We start from the raw sequence: 23,768 nt of genomic DNA on the forward strand, positions 1-23,768 counted from the left end.
ATGCACTTATGGGGAGTAGGATGTGCTAAAGCTATGCTTTGCGAGTCTGAGACCCTGGGTCCAATCCCTGGTACCCTCCCAAATAAATAACATGTAGAAAAGCATACACAACAAGTGTAAAATAACAGACAAGTGTGAAATATATGCACTAAACAAGCAAAGATAATCACAATGCATGGTGATCACAAAGCACACTAGAATTAGGAATGACTGGGTTCCCACAAGCTATGTTGAATTTTTTTAATAAAAAAGGAAAAAGCAAAACAAAATCTGTTCCAAACCTATTTCCAATGTAGGCCACTAGCTCTGTGCCAGCATTCTCATCACCGCAGACACAGCAATGCTCCTTTAAATGAGCTCATTAACTCCCCACCCAGGGTCAATCCAGACTTTGGGTAGCCCTTTGCTTTAGACAGGAACAGGGAAGTGAGGACCATCAAGACCATGTGCCTGGGTGTCCAGGGTGAGTAACTCCACCTGAGACTCAGCGTTAGATTAAGACACAGTCAAAACAAAATCCATAATGGTGTCTTACAGACAAGCCTGACAACCCTAGATTTCTCTTCCTCCTACTGCCCTAATGGAAAATAAAGACTTTTTGGGGTGAACAAACAGAATCTGAAAATGTTGACAATCCACATGTCCAAAGCAAATATTTTTGCCATTTGGAATCAGATGGATCTTAATCAGAATTGGAGTATTTCCTGTTCTTTAGAACTTGGAATGCAATTTTCTGTGTGTAACATCATTGGTCTGACCGAGACAAGAAGACACGAATCTCACCATGCCGTTTTCGACACTGGAGAAGAATTGTTCCTCGGAACATGCGATAAAAGAGGTGTTGGAGGCGTCGGTGTCCTTGTCAACACAAACTTGGCCAAGAGCATTGATTCATTCGAATGCCTAACAACCCGAATCAGACGTTTACATTTGAATAGATGTGGCTCACTGCCTGCAGTTTCTATCTTCGTTGTCTACGCACCAACATCTCATTATGATGAAAGAGAAATCGAGAAGTTCTACATGGAGCTAGAGAAGTTCTATAAAGAAGACCACACCTTCTACAAGATCATTGTGGGTGATTTTAATGCCAAGATAGGACCGAGAAGATCAGCTGAAGAACTTCACATCGGAACCCATGGCCTAGAAAGGAACGAACAGGGTGAGAGACTGTCTGAGTTCATCATGTCGAGCAAGACCATTCATGGTAACTCACAGTTCCAGAAGGCAGAATCTAAACGATGGACATGGGAGTCTCCCGGTGGACGATTCCACAACGAAATAGACCACATCATATTCAATCGACGGTTTTGCCTGACTGATGTCACTGTTGTCCCAAAATTTCGAATGGGATCGGACCACCGTCTCCTCGTGCAAAATTCTACTTCACAGAGCGGGGAGAAAGGGCTGCAAAGTTCAAAAAGAGAACTCCCAGAACGACCACCAACTGGGAACTCTTTGGTACTATTGCGGCAACATGGGAAGATGCCATTGTTGACAACATTGACGAGGAATACGATCAACTGGTTCAGCACCTCCATGAATGTGCGAGGAACGCCAAGAGAGAGATAGCCACAAAAAGTCGCCTATCTTCGAAAACTCTTGAGCTAATTCGCCAGCGTGGTTTGGCGCATGCCTCAGGCAACCGCAAGCTAACGTCCGAGCTTGCAAAGCAGTGCAGAGATGCGATCAAGGAAGACCTCAAAGAGAGAAGAGCAGAAGTACTGGTAGATGCGGCAGAAGCCGGGAAAAGTATTCCTAACGCCCGCCTGTCCTTCGCCAACTATAAGACCAAGATGACTGCCCTCCGACGTCCTGATGGATCCATCACATCCTCCAGAACGGCAATGGAGAAGATTATCCATGACTTCTACTCAAATCTCTTCGATAGCCATGTCCACTTGCCGACATACCAAATTCCACAGGATGGGTATGTCGTTCCCAACGTTCTCCCTTCCGAAATCCAACACGCCATTTCGTCAGTAAAGAAGCAAACAGCACCCGGCCCAGACAAGGTCAGACCTGAACACCTGAAGAACCTGCCATCAGTACTCATCAATACACTGGCTCGGCTCTTCACTCGCTACCTGTCTGAATGCAAGGTTCCATCTCAATGGAAAACCAGCAGGACCGTACTACTGTTCAAGAAGGGAGACATCCATGACATTGGCAACTATCGCCCGATCTGCCTATTGTCTGTCATCTACAAGTTGTTCACTCGAGTCATCCTGAATAGGATTGGCAGAACACTAGATGAAGGACAACCATGTGAGCAAGCAGGGTTCCGCAAAGGATTCAGCACCATCGACCATATCCACACGATAACCAAACTCATTGAGGTTTCTCGGGAGTTCAAGATGCCGCTCTGCTTAACGTTCATTGATTTAAAGAAGGCCTTTGATTCTGTTGAGACGGAAGCGGTCATTGAAGCCCTAGCCAATCAGGGCATTCAAGCCCAATACATCAGGATGCTCCGTGAGCTGTATTGCGGATTCACTACCAGGATCTCACCATTCTACAAAGAAGTGATCGTTGATGTCAAGAGAGGGGTGCGGCAGGGTGATACCATTTCACCAAAACTCTTCAGTGCCACCCTCGAGAACATCATGCGACGACTGGAATGGGAAAACATGGGAGTGAAGATAGATGGTCGGCAACTACACCACCTCCGCTTTGCTGATGACATTGTTTTAATAACACCAAACATCAGCCAAGCGGCACAAATGCTGGCCGACTTTGACCGTGAGTGTGGAAAGGTAGGACTACAGCTGAATCTTACGAAGACAATGTTTATGAGAAACAGCCTTGTTCCTGACACCCCATTCGCTCTCAATGGAACGACCATCTCCGAATGCAACAGCTATGTGTACCTAGGTCGAGAGGTCAACATGACAAATGACCTGGCACCCGAGCTGCGCAGGAGGAAGAGAGTGGCTTGGAACGCCTTCAAGAACGTCGAAGAAATAGCTAAGAGGACGAAGAACCTCCGGCTCCGGGCACATCTCTTTGATTCCACTGTTCTTCCTGCATTAACATATGCCTCAGAGACCTGGGCCCTACGCAAACAAGATGAGAACGCCATTCAGGTCTCCCAAAGAAGAATAGAAAGAGCTATGCTTGGAATATCACGTTTCACTCAAATGAGAGAACGAATCCGGAGTTCTGACATCCGTCGACGATCAAGGATCAGGGACGCTGTCTCATTTGCCAAGGTGTCGAAAATCAGATGGGCTGGCGAGCACACATAAGTAACCTAACCTCACAGCTTAAGAGCTTGGAGAAGGACCAAAAAAAGGAGCACAACCCGAACAGGAGAAAGGAAATAATAAAACTCAGAGCAGAGATTAACGAGATGGAAACCCAAAAAACAATCCGAAAGATCAATGAAACCAAGAGCTGGTTCTTTGAGAAAATTAACAAGATCGATAAGCCTCTAGCAAAACTCACAAAGAAAGGGAGAGAGAAAACCCTAATAAACCGAATCAGAAATGAAAAGGGGGTCATTACAACAGAAACCACAGAAATTCAGAGGATCCTCAGGGAGTACTTTGAGAAGCTTTATGCCACGGAACATCAAAACCTCGAGGAAATGGATAAATTCCTAGATTCCTACAGACTCCCAAGGCTGAACCAAGAAGACCTGGAATACCTGAACAGACCTATCACCATCAAGGAAATTGAAATGGTAATAAAAAGTCTCCCCAAGCACAAAAGTCCTGGCCCGGATGGATTCACTAGTGAATTCTTCCAAATCTTTAAAGAGGACTTACTCCCAATGCTCTTTAAGCTTTTCCACGAAATTGAAATATCAAAAACACTTCCAAACAGTTTCTACGAAGCAAATATCACACTGATACCAAAAGCAGACAGAGATACCACAAAGAAAGAGAATTACAGGCCGATATCCCTGATGAACACAGATGCAAAGATCCTCAACAAACTACTAGCAAATAGAATCCAACTACTCATCAAAAAGATCATACACCATGAACAAGTAGGATTCATCCCAGGGATGCAAGGATGGTTCAACATTCGGAAATCAATCAACATAATCCACCATATCAACAAAAGAAAAGATAAAAAGCATATGATCATATCAATAGATGCAGAGAAAGCATTTGATAAGATCCAGCACCCCTTTATGATGAAAACCCTAGCCAAAATGGGTATAGAGGGGACCTTCCTCAACATAATTAAAGCCATCTACCACAAGCCTACAGCAAGCATCATCCTCAATGGGGAAAAACTGAGAGCCTTCCCTCTAAGATCAGGGACGAGACAGGGATGCCCACTCTCTCCACTGCTGTTCAATATAGTACTGGAAGTACTTGCAATAGCGATTAGGCAGGAAAAAGATATTAAGGGCATTCAGGTAGGAAAGGAAGAAATCAAGCTCTCACTATTCGCAGATGATATGATACTCTACTTAGAGAACCCAATAACTTCCACCAAAAAACTCCTAGAAACAATAGACTCGTATAGTAAAGTTGCAGGTTATAAAATCAATACCCAAAAGTCCATGGCTTTCCTATACGCAAACAGTGAGAGAGAAGAAAGCAACATGAAAAAAACAATCCCATTCACAATTGTGCCCCAGAAAATCAAGTACCTAGGAATCAGCTTAACTAAGGAAGTAAAGGACCTGTACAAAGAAAACTACAAAACGCTACTTCAGGAAATAAAAGAGGACATGAGGAAATGGAAAGATATCCCCTGCTCATGGGTCGGGAGACTTAACATTGTCAAAATGGCAATACTACCGAAAGCATTGTATAAATTCAATGCAATCCCTATAAGGATACCCATGACATTCTTCAAAGAAATGGAGCAAACACTCTTGAAATTTATATGGAACAATAAGCCCCCACGAATAGCTAAAGCAATTCTTGGGAAAAAGAAAATGGGAGGAATCAACCTCCCGAACTTCAATCTGTACTACAAAGCAGTAATAATTAAAACAGCATGGTACTGGAACAAAGGCAGAACTGCAGACCAATGGAACAGGGTTGAATACACTGACATCTCTCCTCAATCATATGCTCATCTAATCTTTGATAAAGGTGCAAGTAATGTGAAGTGGAGTAAGGAAAGCCTCTTTAATAAATTGTGTTGGCATCACTGGACGGCTACATGCAAAAAAATAGGCTCAGAACTCTGCCTAACACCATGTACAAAAGTAAGATCAAAATGGATTAAAGACCTCAACATCAGACCAGAAACCATAAGGTACATTGAAGATAAAGTTGGCAAAACCCTCCATGACATTGAAGCTAATGGTATCTTCAAAGATGCCACGCCACTGGCCGAGCAAGTGAAAACAGAGATAGATAAATGGGACTATCTTAAACTAAGAAGCTTCTGCACCTCCAAAGAAACAGTGACCAAAATACAAAGACAGTCTACAGAATGGGAAAGGATATTCACCGAATACACATCTGACAAGGGGTTGATATCCAGGATATACAAAATACTGGTTAAACTCCACAAGAAGAAAACATCCAACCTCATCCAAAAATGGGGCAATGAAATGAACAGAAACTTTCTCAAAGAAGAAATCCGAATGGCAAAAAAGCACATGAGAAAATGCTCTACATCATTAATCATCAGGGAGATGCAGATCAAAACCACAATGAGATACCATCTCACACCTCAGAGACTGGCCCACATTCAAAAGAACAAAAGCAACCGATGCTGGCGTGGATGTGGCGAGAAAGGGACACTCCTTCACTGTTGGTGGGAATGTCCACTGGTTCAGCCCTTCTGGAAAACAGTATGGACGATTCTCAAAAAATTAGAAATTGAGCTCCCATTTGACCCAGCAATACCACTCCTGGGAATATATCCCAGAGAGGCAAAAATGTATAGTCGAAGTGACATCTGCACTTGTTTGTTCATTGCAGCCCTCTTTACAATAGCCAGAAACTGGAAGAAACCTGAATGCCCAAGAACAGATGACTGGTTAAAGAAACTTTGGTACATCTACACAATGGAGTACTATGTAGCTCTTAGAAAAGATGAAGTCATGAAATTTACATACAAGTGGTACAATATGGAAAGTATCATGCTAAGCGAAATGAGTCAGAAAGAGAGGGATAGACATAGAAAGATTGCATTCATCTGGGGGATATAAAGTAACAAAGTATGAGATTAATACCCAAGAATAGCTGAGATCAGCACCAGGAGGATTACTCCATAACTTAGAGGCCAGCCGGGTATCCTAGAGGAAAGGGCTATTCAGATAGAGAAGGGAGCACCAAATAAAGGATGTTTGGAGGATCCTCCCAGGAGGGGAGATGCATGTCGAAAGTAGACTATGGACTGAACATGTTTGCCACTCAATGCCTCTTTTGCAGACCACAACACCCAAAAGGAGAGAGAGAACACAGGGGATTGCCCTGCCACAGAGACGGGGGGATGGGGCGATGGGGGTGGGAGGGATATTATCCATGGTGGTGGAAAATGGGCACTGGTGGAGGGATGGGTATCTGATCATTGTATAATTGAAACCAAAGCACAAAAAATTGTAAATCTACAACTTTAAAAAAAATAAAATAAAATAAAGGGGAAAAAAATTAAAAAAAAAAAAATCAGATGGGCTGGTCACGTAATGAGATTTAAAGACGACCGTTGGACTAGAGCTGTTACTGATTGGATTCCACGGGATGTCAAGAGACCGCGTGGCCGCCCACCTACCAGATGGTCAGACTTCTTTGTCAAGGTCATGAACGATCGGTTTGAGGCCCTCCATGTTCCCGGAGCGAAGAGATGCCATTGGGCTACACTAGCACGCGACAGGGACAAATGGAGACGTTACTGGCGCCCGCTCGAGCAAATAGACGACTAACGGGAAGTTAAGTGATTATTATTAACATTAAAGGGCTGATTAGGTCCGTAGGTGTTTTCACCTGGCTTCTCCCCTTCAAGCTGCAGACTGAGTGGGTACGTAAGGCCTCCTGTTGTGCTCTGAAGCCCAGGGGCAATCCTTCTGATGGTAGCAGACCAGTACACAAGTACCTGTGAGAGTTGGGGAACAACTGGAGCCAGAAGAATGCACAGTACCTCAGGCCCTGAGCAAGGACACAACTCTCCACATGCAACAGCCTTGCTACAAGTAACTGACCCAAAATACGCTATAGTCTGGCTAATGTTAACAGGAGTAAGAGTTAATGACAAATAATATAAACAAAATAAAACAACAAAAACAAGATAATCTTTGGCAAGTATCTAAGGAAAGCATATTTTTGTACAACTGGGAATAGGGCTTCACTCTTTTAACTGTGAACCCCATGTCAAAGAAAAATGAATCTTGATGCTAGACAATAATTCAAAAATGGAAGCACTGAGGTACCTAGTCACGTGACTATGACAAATGAACTCAGCTCCTAAAAATCACAGTATTCTACAATACAACTTTACTAAGATAACAGAACAGGGGTAACAGAGACCATTCAAGGTTTAAGGCACTTAGCTTGCATGCAACCAACCCTGGTTTGATCCTCAACACCATATATGGGCCAGGAATAAATGCAGAGCCAGGAATAAATCCTGAATACAACTGGGTGTGATCCGAAATGCATACCTCCACCCCCTCCCTACCTCCCACCTCCCCCCCAAATAAATGCATACCACTAGAAATGGTTCTTTTGAAACTATACTTCAATAATAAGTCTCCAGTAATGTGATACTTTTTTATAATTCACCAATACTGCCAAATAAGCATTATAGCCCCCTCACTCTAAAATCACCACTGAGGGAAAACAGTAGGGCAGAATGGTTCCAAAGAAACCAACTGAAAATCAAGAGTCAAAAATGAGTGACTAAGTTGTTCCCTAGTTCACTGTTCAAACACCTTTGTGTTGAGAAATAGTTAAAGTCAGCTGGAACATACGTGTGCTTGTACAGGCATCCACGTACATGCAAAATGCATCTGTGCAGGCAGAATTATTAAGGTCCTTGACCAAAAAGGCCAGGGAGTATTGGAGTCAGCCCTCCTTGCTGCCATCCTGGGAACAGTGCCCAGGCTCCCTCTGAAATATTGCTCTCCACTAAAAGATGCTTAAAGTAGAATTAAAGTCAGGCAGTTTGAGAATTCCTTTGGAAGCACACGATGTTTTCTTCCCCTAAAGGAAGAGATAGTTTGCCAGGGCCAAACAAAGTGCTACAGTCTGGATGAGAGACGGAGCGCAAAGGCAGGACTTGTGGTAGGCCCCTGTTGGGATCACAGCAAGTCCCCTGACCTCTCCATGTTCCATTTTCCAGGGCTGTGACAGAAATGTGGAAGCAAAGCTGCAATACTTTGTGCATAGAGGTAGCAAGACTGTATACAAAGCACAGTTCTGATTTTCAGTGTTCTTAACAATGAAATACTTTCTTTTCCTTCTTTTCATCTTCTAAAATTTCTGCAAATAAAATTTCTATTACGATTAATTTTTGTGTGAGGGAAAATAAAGATAACTATTTTCAAGGAAAAAATTATTACTGAGAAGAAAACTTCATGGAGCAAGAGAACAGAAAATAAAGATCAAGAGTTTGAATTCCAGGTCTACCAACTTGGTAAGAGGTGACTCAGAAAGGAGGAAGTTTTTTCAGCCCCAGATCTTCCTCTGTAAAACGAAGAGGTTAGTGCCTCATAAGACTGAGGATGAAATAAAATTTTCTCTTCTACAAATTGCTTCCATATCCAAATAAGCCCATTTTTAAATATATGTATGAAGTAATATAGGAGCAATAGCACAGCAGGTAGGGCATTTGCCTTGCATGTGGCCGACCCGGGTTGGATTCCTCCGCCCCTCTCAGAGAGCCCAGCAAGTTACCGAGGGTATCCCACCCTCATGGCAGAGCCTGACAAGCTCCCCATAGTGAATTCGATATGCCAAAAACAGTAACAAGAAGTCGCACAATGGAGATGCTACTGGTGCCCGCTTGAGCAAATCAAGAACAACAGGAGGACAGTGCTACAGTGCATGTATGAAGTAAACAATATTTATGTACATATAAATTTATATATTTAAAATGTTCAGTTTGTGGGTATATGAAAAGAGATAGAGAATATTATCAAAATAAGAAAATTTAATAATCTCTTATAATCTCACTAGAAGACCCTGTGGAATTAACATTGGAAAAGAGAACCAATATACCCTTGATTTATTTATAAATAAAGTCTGAGTGGAAGGAAACAATAAGAATAATCATATTTAACAGAACAGACTCACTATGTCTTCAAACATGCCCTAAGACCTTTTGCATATATTCAATATCCATAATGAACACCTGAGGCTGGTAGTAATAGGATCTCTATTTTAAAATTTGAAGTGAGTTGGCATGGCTACACTAATTCCATTCAGCGAGGGCTTGCCCAGGGTAGAAGATTCTGCTTCTCTGGCTGAGCACTGAAGAGTACTTCCAAAAGTCCACTCATAGAGCAGTAGGAAGCATGGAAAAATAATTATCAATAGGGTGTAAAGACCAAAAGACCTCTTCTGATCTGGCTGTAACTCCAAAGAGATGGTATAATACAGCTGTTAAATGAGTCAGTCCTGTTCTTAAGAAATAACTTCTAAATGAGGGTTTTTTTTAAGTTCTGTTCCTAAGAAATATCTTCTGAAATGATTTTTTTTAAAAAAAGCAAGTCCACATTTCAATAAATAAATCTCTCTGCAACCACTTAATATGGACTGCTATGATCTAAGTAATACATTAGTCACAGTTTTGTGGATTTGTTAATTTGCACTCAGTTTTGTCCATCTTGGCAGAATCAGAGGTGGCACCCAGGTACATTTCCAGCAGCCAAATATTAGCCTTTGATGTTTGAAGCTAAGCGAACCAAAAGCATATCTATATTTATAATGAAGTTCAAAGATCAGAGTTCTCAAGTAGCCTCACAAAAGAAATAACAGAGCAAAATAATATTCTCCCACACAAAGAGGGCTGCCCAAACAAAACAGAAACAAAAGTATCTGGTGGGTGCAGAAAGATCATCCATGGTATAATGCTTCCCTGTTATACTGCAGATCCCAATTTGATCCCCCAGCACTACAAATCCCAAGAGCACAACCAAGAGTGACCCCTGAGCCCAGTCAGGAGTAGGCCTTGACTACCACCTCCATTACCACTACTACCTTGACTACCACCTTGACTACCACCTCCACTACTACCACCCACAATAACATCTGATGAATATAAGATCGAGGGTTTCAAGTCCATCGAATCTGAGGGCTTGAAGGTAATTGAAGCTGGCTCAGCCTTTTAGCTACACGGTCTCAAAAGAGAGAACCTGAATAAGCATAAAGACCTCCCAGTAACTAAGCTAACAAAACAGACTGGCTTGCTGGCTCGCAGATCACTGAAAGGAGAGAATGACCTTTCTAGTGTTAGAACAGGAAGGACAGGAAGAAAGGCCTGTGAGAACCTGTGTGAGCAAAGCTGACTGAGTGGCCAACTGGGAATAGTAATAGTAATAGTAACAGTAATAGTAATAGTAACTGCAGTAACACTGGTGGTTACTGCATTTCATTCTCTGTGGACAGCTGCTAGACTTCAGGGACAAAGAAGGCAGAGCTTTCCTTACCTCTACGGCAGTGTAAGGCATTATGATAGCACCCTGTAGATTTCTGCCACCCAGGTTGCCATCATGTCTAAAAGCAAGGACTACAGGCGCTGAAATACTGAAATTCAAGTCCTACTTTTGCCATTCCCTGGGATACATTCATTTCCCCATGCTCAGTTTTCTCATATGTGCATGGGAATTGACTCATCGGTTCGTTGGTCAACAAATGTTTATTGACCATCTGTCATGCTGTTTCAGGTGAGAGTAGCAACAGCAACAACCTCACAAGAAGGTGAGAGGATTTCAAAAAGTTAAGGATCTCCCATGCCAAGGACAGTGCCCTAATAAGCAATGCCATTAGCTGTTGCTGTTTTGTCTTTGGGTGGCATTTGTTACCTAGTTAGAGAACTTAGAAAGGGAACCATCAGTTCAGTTCTGGGCGCATTGAGTTAAGAGGCACTGAAGTGTCCAGGAAGCACTGACTAGTAGGAGTGAGGAGCTCAGAGAGGGTGGAATTTCTCGGTCTCAGCTGCTTTCTCCCAAACTATTTCTAGGATGCACTACAGAACAATGAGGCTTATTTTCATCTTGATTGGAATTAACACATGGTATTTTAATAAAATAACTGAACGATCAACTAGGGATATTGGTTAGCCAAACAATGAGAAATTTCAAAATTCTTCTTGAAAAGCTGACTTATTCCCTGCCTACACATTTTTTGGTTAAAAATCCTCTTTTTTGTTAAGTTTTTACTTGTAACTACAGATCCTTTGAAAAAGTTGAAAAGAAACAAAATGCAGTCCCATTGTTCCTGTTCCCTAGAAAATCACATGAAGAAATTTTTAATTATTTTTTTCTTTTTTCTTTAATTACTGCTATTAATCTAACATTTTTTTACTTTTACCATTTAAGTGTAATATTTAAATCTCAGAAATACATAAAAACATAAATCTTCAATGTATACTGTCACTGATTACTTTTAAAGTTCATTAATAATTTAGGTTCATCCTTGCCTTGTGAGTGAGCACATGAACAACTGTATTTCAACATGCGTAGTTTTATTAACTGTCAATAAGATTTTTCTTACTAAACTTAAAAATCTTGGGATCTGCGGGGCTGGAGCAATGGCAAAGCCAGTGGGGCATTTGCCTGGGATGAGGCCAACCAGGGTTTGATTCTCAGCATCACATATGGTCCCTTGAGCACCGCCAGGGGTAATTCCTGAATGAAGAGCTAAAAGTAACCCCTGTGCATTGCTGGGTGTGGCCCAAAAAGTGCGCGCGCGCGCGCGCGCGCGCGCGCGCGCGCACACACACACACACACACATCTTGGGATCTACGTGATAGTACAGTGGGTGTTTACCTTGCCTTGGCTGACCTGGTTTCAATCCCCAGAATCCCATATAGTTTCCTGAGCCAACCAGAAGTGATCCCTGAGTACCACTGGGGGTGGCCCCAAAATCAAAATCAATAAATATTCCTTATTTGTGTAGATCTTGGGATCAAGCCAGGACCTTATATATGCAAAAATATAATAATAATAATAATTCATGTTCATAGAAGACTTTTATTAAAGTGTTTTTTGACATTTCCAAGAAACATATGGCTGACTTTCACTTTTAAAAAGCTGAAAGAACAAAGACTCAAACTCAAGAAAAATAACATTGGCCTATTGTTTATAACGTCTTATTTATAATAAAACCTTGCTAATTAGTTACATAAACTGTTTGAACTAACCGAACTTTTCAAAAGGATAATAACATTCAAGGTAATAAATGCTGTTCATCATTTCTTTAAATAAAAAAAGAAGCTAACAAGAGCCATGTTGAAAAGCACGTTTTCATTTATGAGCAGATGTGCTTTACAGGGCAGAAGGAAAACAGAATAAATATACAATGCGAACAGGAAGGCTACTGAAAGAAATGCCAACCTTCAACTGGGCTGAATCTTTACCAGGCTCAGTTGATGTCAACTAGAAAGAGTCAAGAATTACTTATTCAGTGATCCCGTTAATTTGACCCAAATAACCAAGTTAGTCGAAATTAAACCCTTAGAACTGCAGAGACAAAGCAATAGTCAAATAAGCTTCTCAGGGAACTGGAAAAGAGTGGGAAGAAGTCTAGCAGCCTCTTGGGGTCCTCAGGACATCTGGAGCAGGGTCAGGCAGTGAGCATCGCTTACAGACTACTCGCTTACAGACTGTGCCCTTTATAGGCATGGGAGAAAGCATCACCAGAAAGGAAGGCTTTAAAAAGACTCTAATATACAGAACAGGAGTCTGGATGCAAGGGGGAAAAAAGAGTGTGAGAACTCACTGTTTTATCTGTGCTGTAAATCTAAAGCTGCTCTAAAAAATAAAATATCTGGGAACTAAAGATATAGTTCAGGGGTTTAGGCACTTGCCTTGCATGCAGCCCACAGTGGTTCGGTCCCTGGCACCACATGGTCTCTGATGTATCACCAGGTATTGTTCTAGAACTCCTAGAACATTGCTAGGTGACTTGGGTGATCACCAGTACTTTGGGCTCAAACAGTTTCCCAGTTGACTGAGAATCCGTGGGAAGGGTACTCTGATTCTTCCTGAGCACCGATTGAGAAGTCCCCCATGAAATTTAATAAATTTTAATCTGTGAACTGAAGGGTATAAAAAACACAAACAAAAACCCCGGCTGCTGGTTTGAGACTTCACTTCCTCACAATCATGGCCTTGGCTAGGTGATCCCTTTCAAATTCAGAATCCTCATTTGAAAAAAGTTGCAATAAAGACAAGTTATCACAAAACTAAGCTTGCCTTAAAAATTGAATTTAAAAGTGTGAAATATTGTCACTTGTGTCACTGATTTTTCTTTCTGAGCCAACCAGAAGTGATCCCTGAGCCAACCAGAAGTGATCCCTGAGTATGGTAGATATAGAAATACCCTCAGAAAATTGCACTGCTTTCTATAAATTTTGAAATCACCTTTTATTTTTAAAAGACCAGTACCAAAAAAACTCCCATTGTTCATCAATTTGCTCAAGCGGGCCCAGTAACATCTCCATTGTGACACCATTGTGACACTTGTTACTGTGTTTGGCATATGGAATACATCATGGGGAGTTTGCCAGGCTTTGCTGTACAGGCAAGATACTCTTGGTAGCAAACGCCCTACCTGCTGTGCTACCGCTCCAGCCCACAAAGAAAACTATAAAAAAATTAACTATAAAAAAATTTAAAGGGCTGACGATATATCTCAGCAGAAGAATGCCAAATGTTTGAGGCTCTGAGTTTAATCTCCAACACTTAAAAAAGAAATAAAGAAATTTTGAAAGAAATAGAACATACTGAGATGAAAAGTTTTTCTATATTCATGCACTGAATTAAAATGATTAAAATGCCTATGAGAAGTAATACAGAGTCAATACAATCCCTAGTAAAATGCCAATAGTACTCTTAACAGAAATAGTATAAAGAATATGATCTTTATTTGAAACCACAAAAGAACTTAAATAGCAAAGGACAAAAGAAGAAAAAGGAATAATTGTGGTGTAATGCTTCCTAACTTCAACCTAAACTACAAAGCAACTGAAATTAAAGCAGTGTGTTATTGGAGCAAAAAAAAGACACACAAGGTCAAGAGAAAGAGTACAGTGGTTAAGTTACTTGCTTTGCGTTTAACTGACTCTGCTTCAATTCCTGGCATCAAGTGGTCCCCAGAGGAATACTCAATATAGTATTGAAGGCCCCCAGGCATCACAGTGTGTGACTCTGGTGACCCTGGAACATAGCCAGGGTGGCCTTGGTTTTGATGGTCCCTGGTACAATACGGTCCAAGCAGTACTACAGCATCCTCAGCCCCTATGTTGAACTATCCAACCTGCGTGGTCAAGTACCACCAGAAGTGACCCTTAGACTCACTAAGCACTGCCGAGGAGTCCCTAGCACCTCCACTCAGAAATAAAATAGGTAAATGTACCATGGGAAAGACTTGAGGGCCCTGAAATAAAACAACAAAAATACACATACATGGACAACTAATTTATAGCAAAGGGATCAAAAGCCTTTGAAAGTATCTAATAAATGAAGCAAGGGAAACTGAACTACATATACTTAAGAATAAAGCTAAGCCACTATGTAACACCATGCATAAAAGTGAATTCAAAATCGTTTAAAGACATAGATATAAGATCTTAAAACATAAAATACTTGTATGAAGAAAATAGACTCCTTTCATCAGATCTCAAGTAAGATTTGTTTGGAGACTGTACTCCAATGGCAAGAGAATTTAAAAGCAAGGGGGTAAAAAGAAGGATGTGTGGAGGGGTTAGTAGAGGAATTATTGTGACTGTCTTGCATGAATCATACCTGGGTTCCATCCCTGGAACCACAAAGCATCCAAGCTGTTTGGGTTGACACTAGTGTTCCCTAGTGTAGCATCATATCTTTAGACTAAACAACCAGCTCAGTGTCCCTAGAAAGTGGCTCCAGTCTCTCTGAGCACTGTTGGGAGATTAGGAACCAAAAATATAAAGAAAAACCAATGAGACTACACTAAATTAAAAAACATATATTATATATGCATATATGTGTGTATATATGTGCATACACATATTGAATCAAGCTGAGAAGGCATATGGTAGATTCTTCTATCATACTGCATACTGAATGTAGAAGTTATGTGTACATCATATGTCCAACACTCTTGTGTTTCAGTAATCAAAAATGTAAGGGCTGGAGATGTCACTCAATGGCTTGATCCTCAGCATCCCATAAGGTCCCCCAAGCACTGCTGGGAATAGTTCCTGAGCACAGAGTCAGGAGTAAAACCTGAGCATTGCTAAGTGTGATCCCCAAACTTAAAATTAATAATAATAATAATAATAATAATAATAGTAAATTAAAAGGAAAAGATACAGACACTTGTCCAAAGAAGACGTAAGTCTGACCGGATCGTCAACAAGTATAGGAAAGAATGTTCACTATTATTAGGGAAGTGCAAATCAAAACAACAATGAGGTATGACCTCACACCTGTGAAGTTGGCTATCATTCCAAAGACAAGAGCTGGAGAGGATGCTTGGGGGAATATAAATCAGTGTAATGTTTATGAAAAAAAAACCACCTAGAGAACACACCAAAATATAAAATTGAGAACTGTATTTTTATTGTATGTGACCCAGTTATCCCACTTCTGGGTATTAACTCACAAAATATAAAAACACCAACTTGAAGAGAAATATGTACTCCAAGTTTATTGCTACATTATTTACAGTTACCAAGAACTGGAAACAACCTAACTGCCTATGGACTGCTGAAGGCATAGGAAGATGTGATATATCCTTGAAATACTATTTGGTACTAGAGATGAGATTCTGGCATTTTCAAAAATATGGGTTACCTAGGGTTGTAAACTATAATATGAAACAGATGGGAAAAAACCCTGTGTAACTTTATTCATAAGTGGTTTATAGAGAAAAATAATGAACTAAATAAAGCTAATAAATGTTCTGTATGTAGTACTGGAGGAGCATACTTAGGGTCTCACACATACAAGGCAGCCGCTCTACCACAGCACCACATCTCCTTAGCCCAACAATAAACTTTTAAACTACGTGGCAATTAGCAGTAAGGTTTGTAGATCAATGACGACAAAAGGGATGCACATTTTTATTTGCAATGACGTGGATTTGATATCTGTGTAATGTTGTGTAATGGTACTTCACTAAAATAAAACACGTTTTTTGAGGAAAGAGGGGTTAATATGAAGAAGATGACTGTAAAAGTATCAGAGGAAAAAAATTATTAAATCTAGAGAAGTTTTCCATTCAAGTTATGTCATAGGTTTATTATTTGATATATTTTATGGTAACAAATGTTGCTTCGAAAATTAATAGGATTAATCTACCATGATCTCTGTGGACTGATTATAGCTGTTACAAATACCTTTTGCTTAAGAGAAGTAGTATAAAGTCAATTATGTGCAAGACTCAAGAGAACATTTGGTGGATAAGCAATTCTAAATACCATTTACATAACTTGAGAATAATTAGAAATTATGATAGAGTAGATATTTGAAAACAAATGTTAGCATGATCAGCTGGAGGAAAGGCAGTATAATCTCTGGATACAGCAAGAAAGCCCAGCGTTTTAAATAATGATAGCTGACATTTGTTGAGTATTTATCACAGGTGGTGTCCAAGAGCCATCTACAGTAAATAGGTGCAGATTCTCACTGTAGACCTAAGAAGCACATGCTACTCTCTTCCCCACAAAAAGAGAAAATGGGGCATCAAAAATCAAATAGCCTGACTTGCATTGCCTGGGTCTATAAAGGCAAAGTCAAACAAACATTTAGGTTGTCAAAAATATGACCAAAATTATATAAGAACAACCAAATAAAGCTTGAAATAAATGTTTGTAATGAGTACAAAATTCAGTTGCTAATTCATAGCAAAGGCAAGGGTTGAAACTGAATCATTGTAAGGAGCATGCCAGTACTAATCCTTGCAAATGGATCCTGTATTAGTCCTATTTTACATTTCAGAAATGGCATGGAAGAGAAGGCAGAGTCATGAGTCTGACTTTGCAGATGATACTGATAATTTCAAACAGTAAAACACTAGGCAACCGGAGCAGCTGCTAACAACTATGAAGCATTTCATAGGGCAGATGACCTTCATGTGGGCCAGCAGTGAATACAGTTGGAGAAAACAAGTGCGTCTACTCATAACAAATCATGAATACTAAAATACTGGTCTGATAGAAAATGAATTTTTTGAACTCTTATAGAAAAAAATTACATGTTATGACATAAAAGGCAACAAAGTAGAATTCACCCCTAGGAAGAGTTTAGGAAATAATTCTACAAGTAATTATTTTATAAAGAATTCTCATGCCTTTATTTTGGGGATACCAGTTCATTATTATAGTTGAGGTCATTGAAGATTCATATGTAGTTGTAGGCAATAATAATGAGCCCTTAAACATTTTCCTCAATTTCTCCCAATTGTAATCTCTTCACAGAATTGTAAGCCCTTGTGCCCATATTAGTGAATAAAATTTCATTTGATTCCATCTGAAATATACTATGGGGGTCTGGTAAATAATTTTGCCAGAAAGGGACCTAGAAATGATCAAGATCAGAGGAGCTGAAACGATTCCAGGAACATAGGGCCTGCAACAAATTAATCAACCACAAATTGAATTCTCTTCAGTCTGACAAAACTAACCAGGAAGGATAATAAAATGACTTACATTCTACTGGTGTTATATAAGTGGGAAGACGCTGGATATGGCCTTAATTTTAGTTTCTAAAATGACAGAACTATGGGTGCACAATATTTAGATCTGATGGCACCTTAGGGCGGTACTTAGACTGAAGGCCTCCTAATCCTTCAGCCCTTTTTAAATTGATATCCACACCTCAATAGCTGTAGGATCTCCACTCTCAAAATTCATTCCTCATTTTCCATCCAGAGATAATAATGCTTGATGAAATTCACATGAGGACAAAACAATCACCATGACAATGCTTGAAGAAGTCATTGCTAGATAATGTTGATATTTATTTTAAAGTCTTTTAAAACAGACTTTCTAAGCCTTGGCACTATTGCTATTTTAGACAATAAATGGCAATAGTTGGGGGAAAGGTTTCATGGAGGATACTATGCATTACAGGGTGTTCAATGGTACCCCCATCTTCTACTAGTTGCTAGTGCTCAACCGTGAGGTATTAAACCAAACATGTCTCCAGATACTGTCAGATTGTAAATGGTGCCAATAAATCAGTGATGTTTAAATCTATTGCTTTGACAAATCCAATTTAGGGCAAAAAGATCAAGTATCAATCCCCAAGGTAGTAGCCATTTTTAAGTTAAAGCAACAAGTGGTTTATATAAGGAAAACATTGAAAGCCTCAAGAAACATTTAGATTCCAAACATTAGCAATAATTGACACAGATCCACAATGAATACAATTTTTAAAAGATGTCTGGAGTTCTGGGGCTGGAGTGATAGCACAGCGGTAGGGCATTTGCCTTGCACGCAGCCAACATGGCCGACCCGAGTTCGATTCCTGCGCCCCTCTTGGAGAGCACGGCAAGCTACCTGAGAGGATCTCACCCGCACGGCAGAGCCTGGCAAGCTACCCGTGACGTATTCGATGTGCCAAACTCAGTAACAACAAAGTCTCCAATGGAGACGTTACTGGGCCCGCTCGAGCAAATCGATGAACAACGGGAGGACTGTGACAGACTGGAGTTCCATACATGTCTAAGACTGAAAAGTAATTTTCCAAGATTGTCTAGGTGCTAACACATGGCATGAAACACCAGTCTTACACAGTGTTTATATTATACCATTTCCTTGTTCCAGAAATCCAATCATAACCTGCAACTGCAGCAAGGTGACATTTCATGGCATTCCTGGAAGAGCATGGTGCCCAACAAAGTGTTCCTAAGCCTCCTTACATCTCAGAATCACCACATGTTGCTTTGAAAATATGGAGATTCTCAGTCCTAGTTCTATGTTTTGACATTCTGGGATGGTATCCCAGGCATCTGCATGTTTAATAAGCACCCGAAATTTGAAACACGGAGCCAAGTGCACAGTCTCTTGAAGAAAGAAGGCCAGGTTCTCCTTGACATTGGCCCACCTCAACTTAAACATTAGAGACCTTTCCTCTCTTTCACTGTTTTTAAAGGCTTTCAATAAAAACACCTTACCATAAGCCCCGAGAGTCAAACATAACAGAGGTTATCTTTAGTCATATGAAATTCCTTATAGTTTTTGTGTGCATTTTACAAATAATATTCAGCAGAAAAAATAATATTGATTTCACTTTTCACTTAGTTTGAAGATTCGTATTTACAAAGGATTAATTCATCAGTCAGAGGTTCTTGATTTAATTAGAGAAATTTTGTCTTGTGTTTGTTTTGGGGTCCACACCCAGCAGTGTGGATCAGGATCACTCCTGACAATGTTTGGAAGACTCCATGGAATGCTGGGGGCTGACGCCAACTTACTTCGGTGCAAGTTAAATACCCTACCCACTGTACTATCTCCCCAGCCCCCAATTAGAGGGACTTTGACCCTAAGTATGAAATGGATTTCCACCTTGCACTATGCAATTTGCCACATACGTCTGTCTGGATTGCCTAGAACTGGCAATACCACAGAAGTGGGCCTTATGCTTCTACAACGGGGACAAACCTGAATAAATCTGGAAACTTGATTTACCCTATGAATTGTCTTAAGCATCCCTGTAACTGTTTTCCTCTATTTCAAATTTTTGAAATGTCTCTACATCTCATAAATCTATCCATGTCCATGCCCCCAGCCTATCCATCCTCAGCCTGTGGTTGTAGGCTCTAAGCATCTTTCTCTTTATGAAACAAATACAATGAGGTGTTTGATAACAGCCTGAGTTACAAATCCCTGTTGTCTGTGAGCTTCTTCCAGCTGATGAAATTATGGTGGAGCACAGTCAAAGAGAACCTGGACTTTTCTCTTGTAATCCAAGACAATGCTCATTCAAATCATGGTTCCCACTACTTGATTCGGGGGGGGGGGGGAGGCGGGTGGGGTGGGTGGCTGATAAAGTCCATAGATTGTAAGACTTCTATCACAAAGTCTTGAGTTGAGACCTTAGAATCTCCATGTTTGAAAAGCACCCCAGTAAATAATACCTGCAGAAAGATTCAGGGAAACTTTGAGAATATTGTAATGCAGAAGGGGTGCTTTCAAGTGGGTCCCTTATTCAAGTACAATTCAAATTTGGACTTTTAGAACAGGTGAACATTTTAGGCAGGTATTTTATTATCTGGGAGTGACCCTTATAATCCATTCACGAAGACAAAAATCAATGTTTTGATCTCAGGATTTAAAGACTATAATATTTTGCTCAAAATTTAATTTCAGATTCCACTAAAAGAGAAAAATAAATACATGCTCTAATCAAGTTTTGAATAAGTTTAAAACTGCATAAGTGATATCAATTTAAGGTTATAGATATTTGCTTTTTAAAGTTAAATAGCATATCTTCTCTACATATTTCTATAAAAACCAACAGTTTGTGCCCTTTTAATACTAATAACTTTTTACTTACCAATTAAGAGAATAATTTACATCCATACATCTGACAAAGGATTGACATCAGTTGAAAACAGATATTAGCTGACTAATTACAAGTAAGGTTCACAGATATGTCAACCATTTAGGTGAAAAGTGACAAGTTATTGTAATCTTTTTTTTTGTATGATGAACAGCTAAACTAATTCTGTTACAGTTACACCCTTATCAGGGATTTACATCCTTCATAAAACTACAGTTTTAAGATTCATTCCAAAAACACATTCACAGGCCTTCCCAGTTTGCTGATATGAGCAATAATGTCTTCTTTATGAATGCTATATGGATTAGAAATGTATGACCGTCCTCTAGATAATGTCTGTAAAGTCAATGAGACCAAACCATCTGTTAAATAAAATTGTACATGCTTCTTCCAAATGCCTGCCATTTTTGGTAACATCCCTTCCAAATAAAGAGATTCTTAGTGGGTAATTTCCAGATTATGTGAAAGGATCTCATTGTAAAAATATAAAAATATATGTCAAAGCACTTCAATGTCTAATATAAGGGATGGATCATCATTCTTTACAATAACTTAGCTTAAATGAGACTCCAATAAAATCTTGCAAGAGCTTTACCTGTGAGGTACCCATTCCCCTCTCTGACTCCCATTCCCTGTTCCAAACACACCTTCCTCATTCCAATTTTTCTCAACAGTAGACACTGTTGCAAGAAATAAGAATCTAATTCATCTATATTTTGAAAAATCCAGTATTTAAGCAGTAAGTCTTCTCTGTAAGGAACCTTCTATGCATTTATGCCATTTGGTAACTTAAATGGATTATATTGATGTTTTCTCTATGTGAAAAATGTCTACATACACTCATCATTTATTTCCACTTCACAAAAAGTTAAAAAGCTTGTTCAAAATGCCATCCAATATGAATGTTAAAATTCAAAACCACTCTTGACTTTCGGAGAAAATCACACATATACTCATGGGCACACTTCATGATAAAAATATACATATACATATCCATATCCAACATGCAACATTTTAATTAAACAATTTAATTTAAACATTTGAATCAAATACTCAGAGAAATATTTCTACAACTAATCAAAACAACACGTAACTCAAAAGCTAAGTCTTATTTGACTTAAAACTTTTATATGTTCTTTTTTACATGATGTTTATATGGAATTTGGTGGAACAAAGTATTATTAATCTCTTGACAATTGCTAAATACTTCATTGATTTGACATTGGCTCCTTCCCAATTTTACTTGCAACTCAACCAAACACCATGGCCACCAGAGCAAGCTGGCTCACCCAGCAACAAGGATTGTTAACTGCATCAGCATCTAGAGGAAAGCAATTTGCCAATGCCAGTAAGGTGACACTAGGTATTGTTGTTCCTACTATAAAATACATTTCACAATTACCTTACAGTTTTAACTTAATATTCCACATGTATACACACAAATATAGAGTGTGCTAAGCATAGTTCCTACATCATAAAAAATCCCTAACCTCAACATTAGATACTATATTAACAGCCACTGTCATTAACATGTATTCAAACATCAGAGATAACTGTTCTGCCTGCTGAGACTGTGGAGGTCTGTTTTAAACAGCAATATCTTAAGTCTACTATTGTTAATAGTACTTTGCAAATATCTTCTTTCATTTCCTTAATATAAAGGACAAGTTATAAAGCAGGAGCTCCCTGGATCTAGTTATGCCAGATATCTGGAAACAAGTCTACAAACATCTGATCCACTTGTGTTAGAAAAGGTATCTGTTTTTATTTCTATGTAAATTGATGATTCTGTATTTTTAAGTGCTCCTGAGAACATTAGGTTGCCATCTGCTTGTAGCTAATTTACTATCCATGGGATTCAAACTAGAAATATTGGTTTAAAAAAAAGAAACAACTTTGGGACATCTCTAAGCATAAATTAATATCAAAAAATTGAAACAGAATAAGACAATGTAGAATCTGAATAAGCTGAATCACTCATCTCCACTTTCCCTTTGCTGATGGATCATCTTACAAGCAATTCCTCAATATCTCAGAAACATCATGAGTTTCAAGACGCTCAGCAGAGAATACCTGGGTCCAGTGATTTAAAATCAACACACCATTCATTTGTCACTGGAGACCGGAGAGAGAAACGTAAGCCTTGTGGTGGGTCCTTTTCGCCTGATGCCCATTCATGTGGGTCGGAGGAAGGCTCTGTGCTACACCACACCTTAGTCCCTCCTATTTCTCTCAGCAAACTGGTGCAACTCAAGTATCCCTTCGGCTTTCCTATGGCACCGGTACTGTTTCCTCAGTCAGTTCCATTTCACATGGAGCAACCAGACACTGGACTCTTGGGTGTGCCAACGAGGAACCCCCCCAACCCAGCCTCTTACCTGCAGCATCAGCCCCCTCGGCAGGCACGCTCTGGGTGGGCGCTGGAGTCGGGTTCTTGCCTGCATGCACCTGAGGAGCTTCTTCCTGGTTTGTCAAAAATGCAGAGCACAGATCAGTTTCCAGGGCTTGGAGCTTCAGCAAAGAATTCTGCCAGCAAAAGCAGAACATCAGGCGAGCTTGGTAGACGTCTAGCACACAGCCGTCTCTGCAGCACGGCACCGTTCTCTCGTGGGTGAGAGGTAGCTAGATGCCACGGCTGCTTCAGGCAGAGCTGCCGGGTGCCGAGATCAGATGCGCATTTATCCTCACGCAGCCTCAGGTTTGGAATCATTTAGCTCCTAATGTAAATGGGTTATCCATGACACATGGGACTGGTGATTTCGTCAGCAAGAGAGGCTGCACTGGGAGAACCAATCTCAGGAAGGGATGTGCCTCCGGGGTGCTTGGGGCTTTTACACTTAGCAAGTGCTTCATTCTTTGCGTTTACATCAGGAGCAAATGATATTAGGCCCCTCCCAGGTTGCCATTCATAAAAGCCAGCCACCCTCCCCTGCAACGTCTGCAGCCGACGCAGTGCATAAAGAGTTACTGCTGCAGAGGCTGCCTGGCATCTGGGAGGCGCTTCAGGGCTTCCAGATCTACGGCTGTGGCTGTGGGGGTGGGCTCTGCTCTCCGAAGGAACTTCTCTCGAGTGGGATGCTTGCAATTGCCTTTTGTCAAGAAAAGAATCAGAAGGGAGAAGGAAATGACCTTGGT

General features: G+C 40.2%; 1 protein-coding gene across 1 annotated transcript in view; it reads right to left on the minus strand.

Moving 5' to 3' along the window:
• FAM13C (family with sequence similarity 13 member C) overlaps positions 1 to 23,768 on the minus strand; it is a 152,917-nt gene that overhangs the window by 33,335 nt on the left and 95,814 nt on the right. The window contains exon 4 of the mRNA XM_056120455.1: positions 23,012 to 23,096. Coding sequence (XP_055976430.1) covers positions 23,012 to 23,096 — 85 coding nt within the window. The remainder of the gene's footprint in view (positions 1 to 23,011; positions 23,097 to 23,768) is intronic.

Source organism: Sorex fumeus, unplaced genomic scaffold (assembly GCF_029834395.1).
Source record: "Sorex fumeus unplaced genomic scaffold, SorFum_2.1 ptg000043l, whole genome shotgun sequence".
Classification (NCBI taxonomy): Eukaryota; Metazoa; Chordata; class Mammalia; order Eulipotyphla; family Soricidae; genus Sorex; species Sorex fumeus.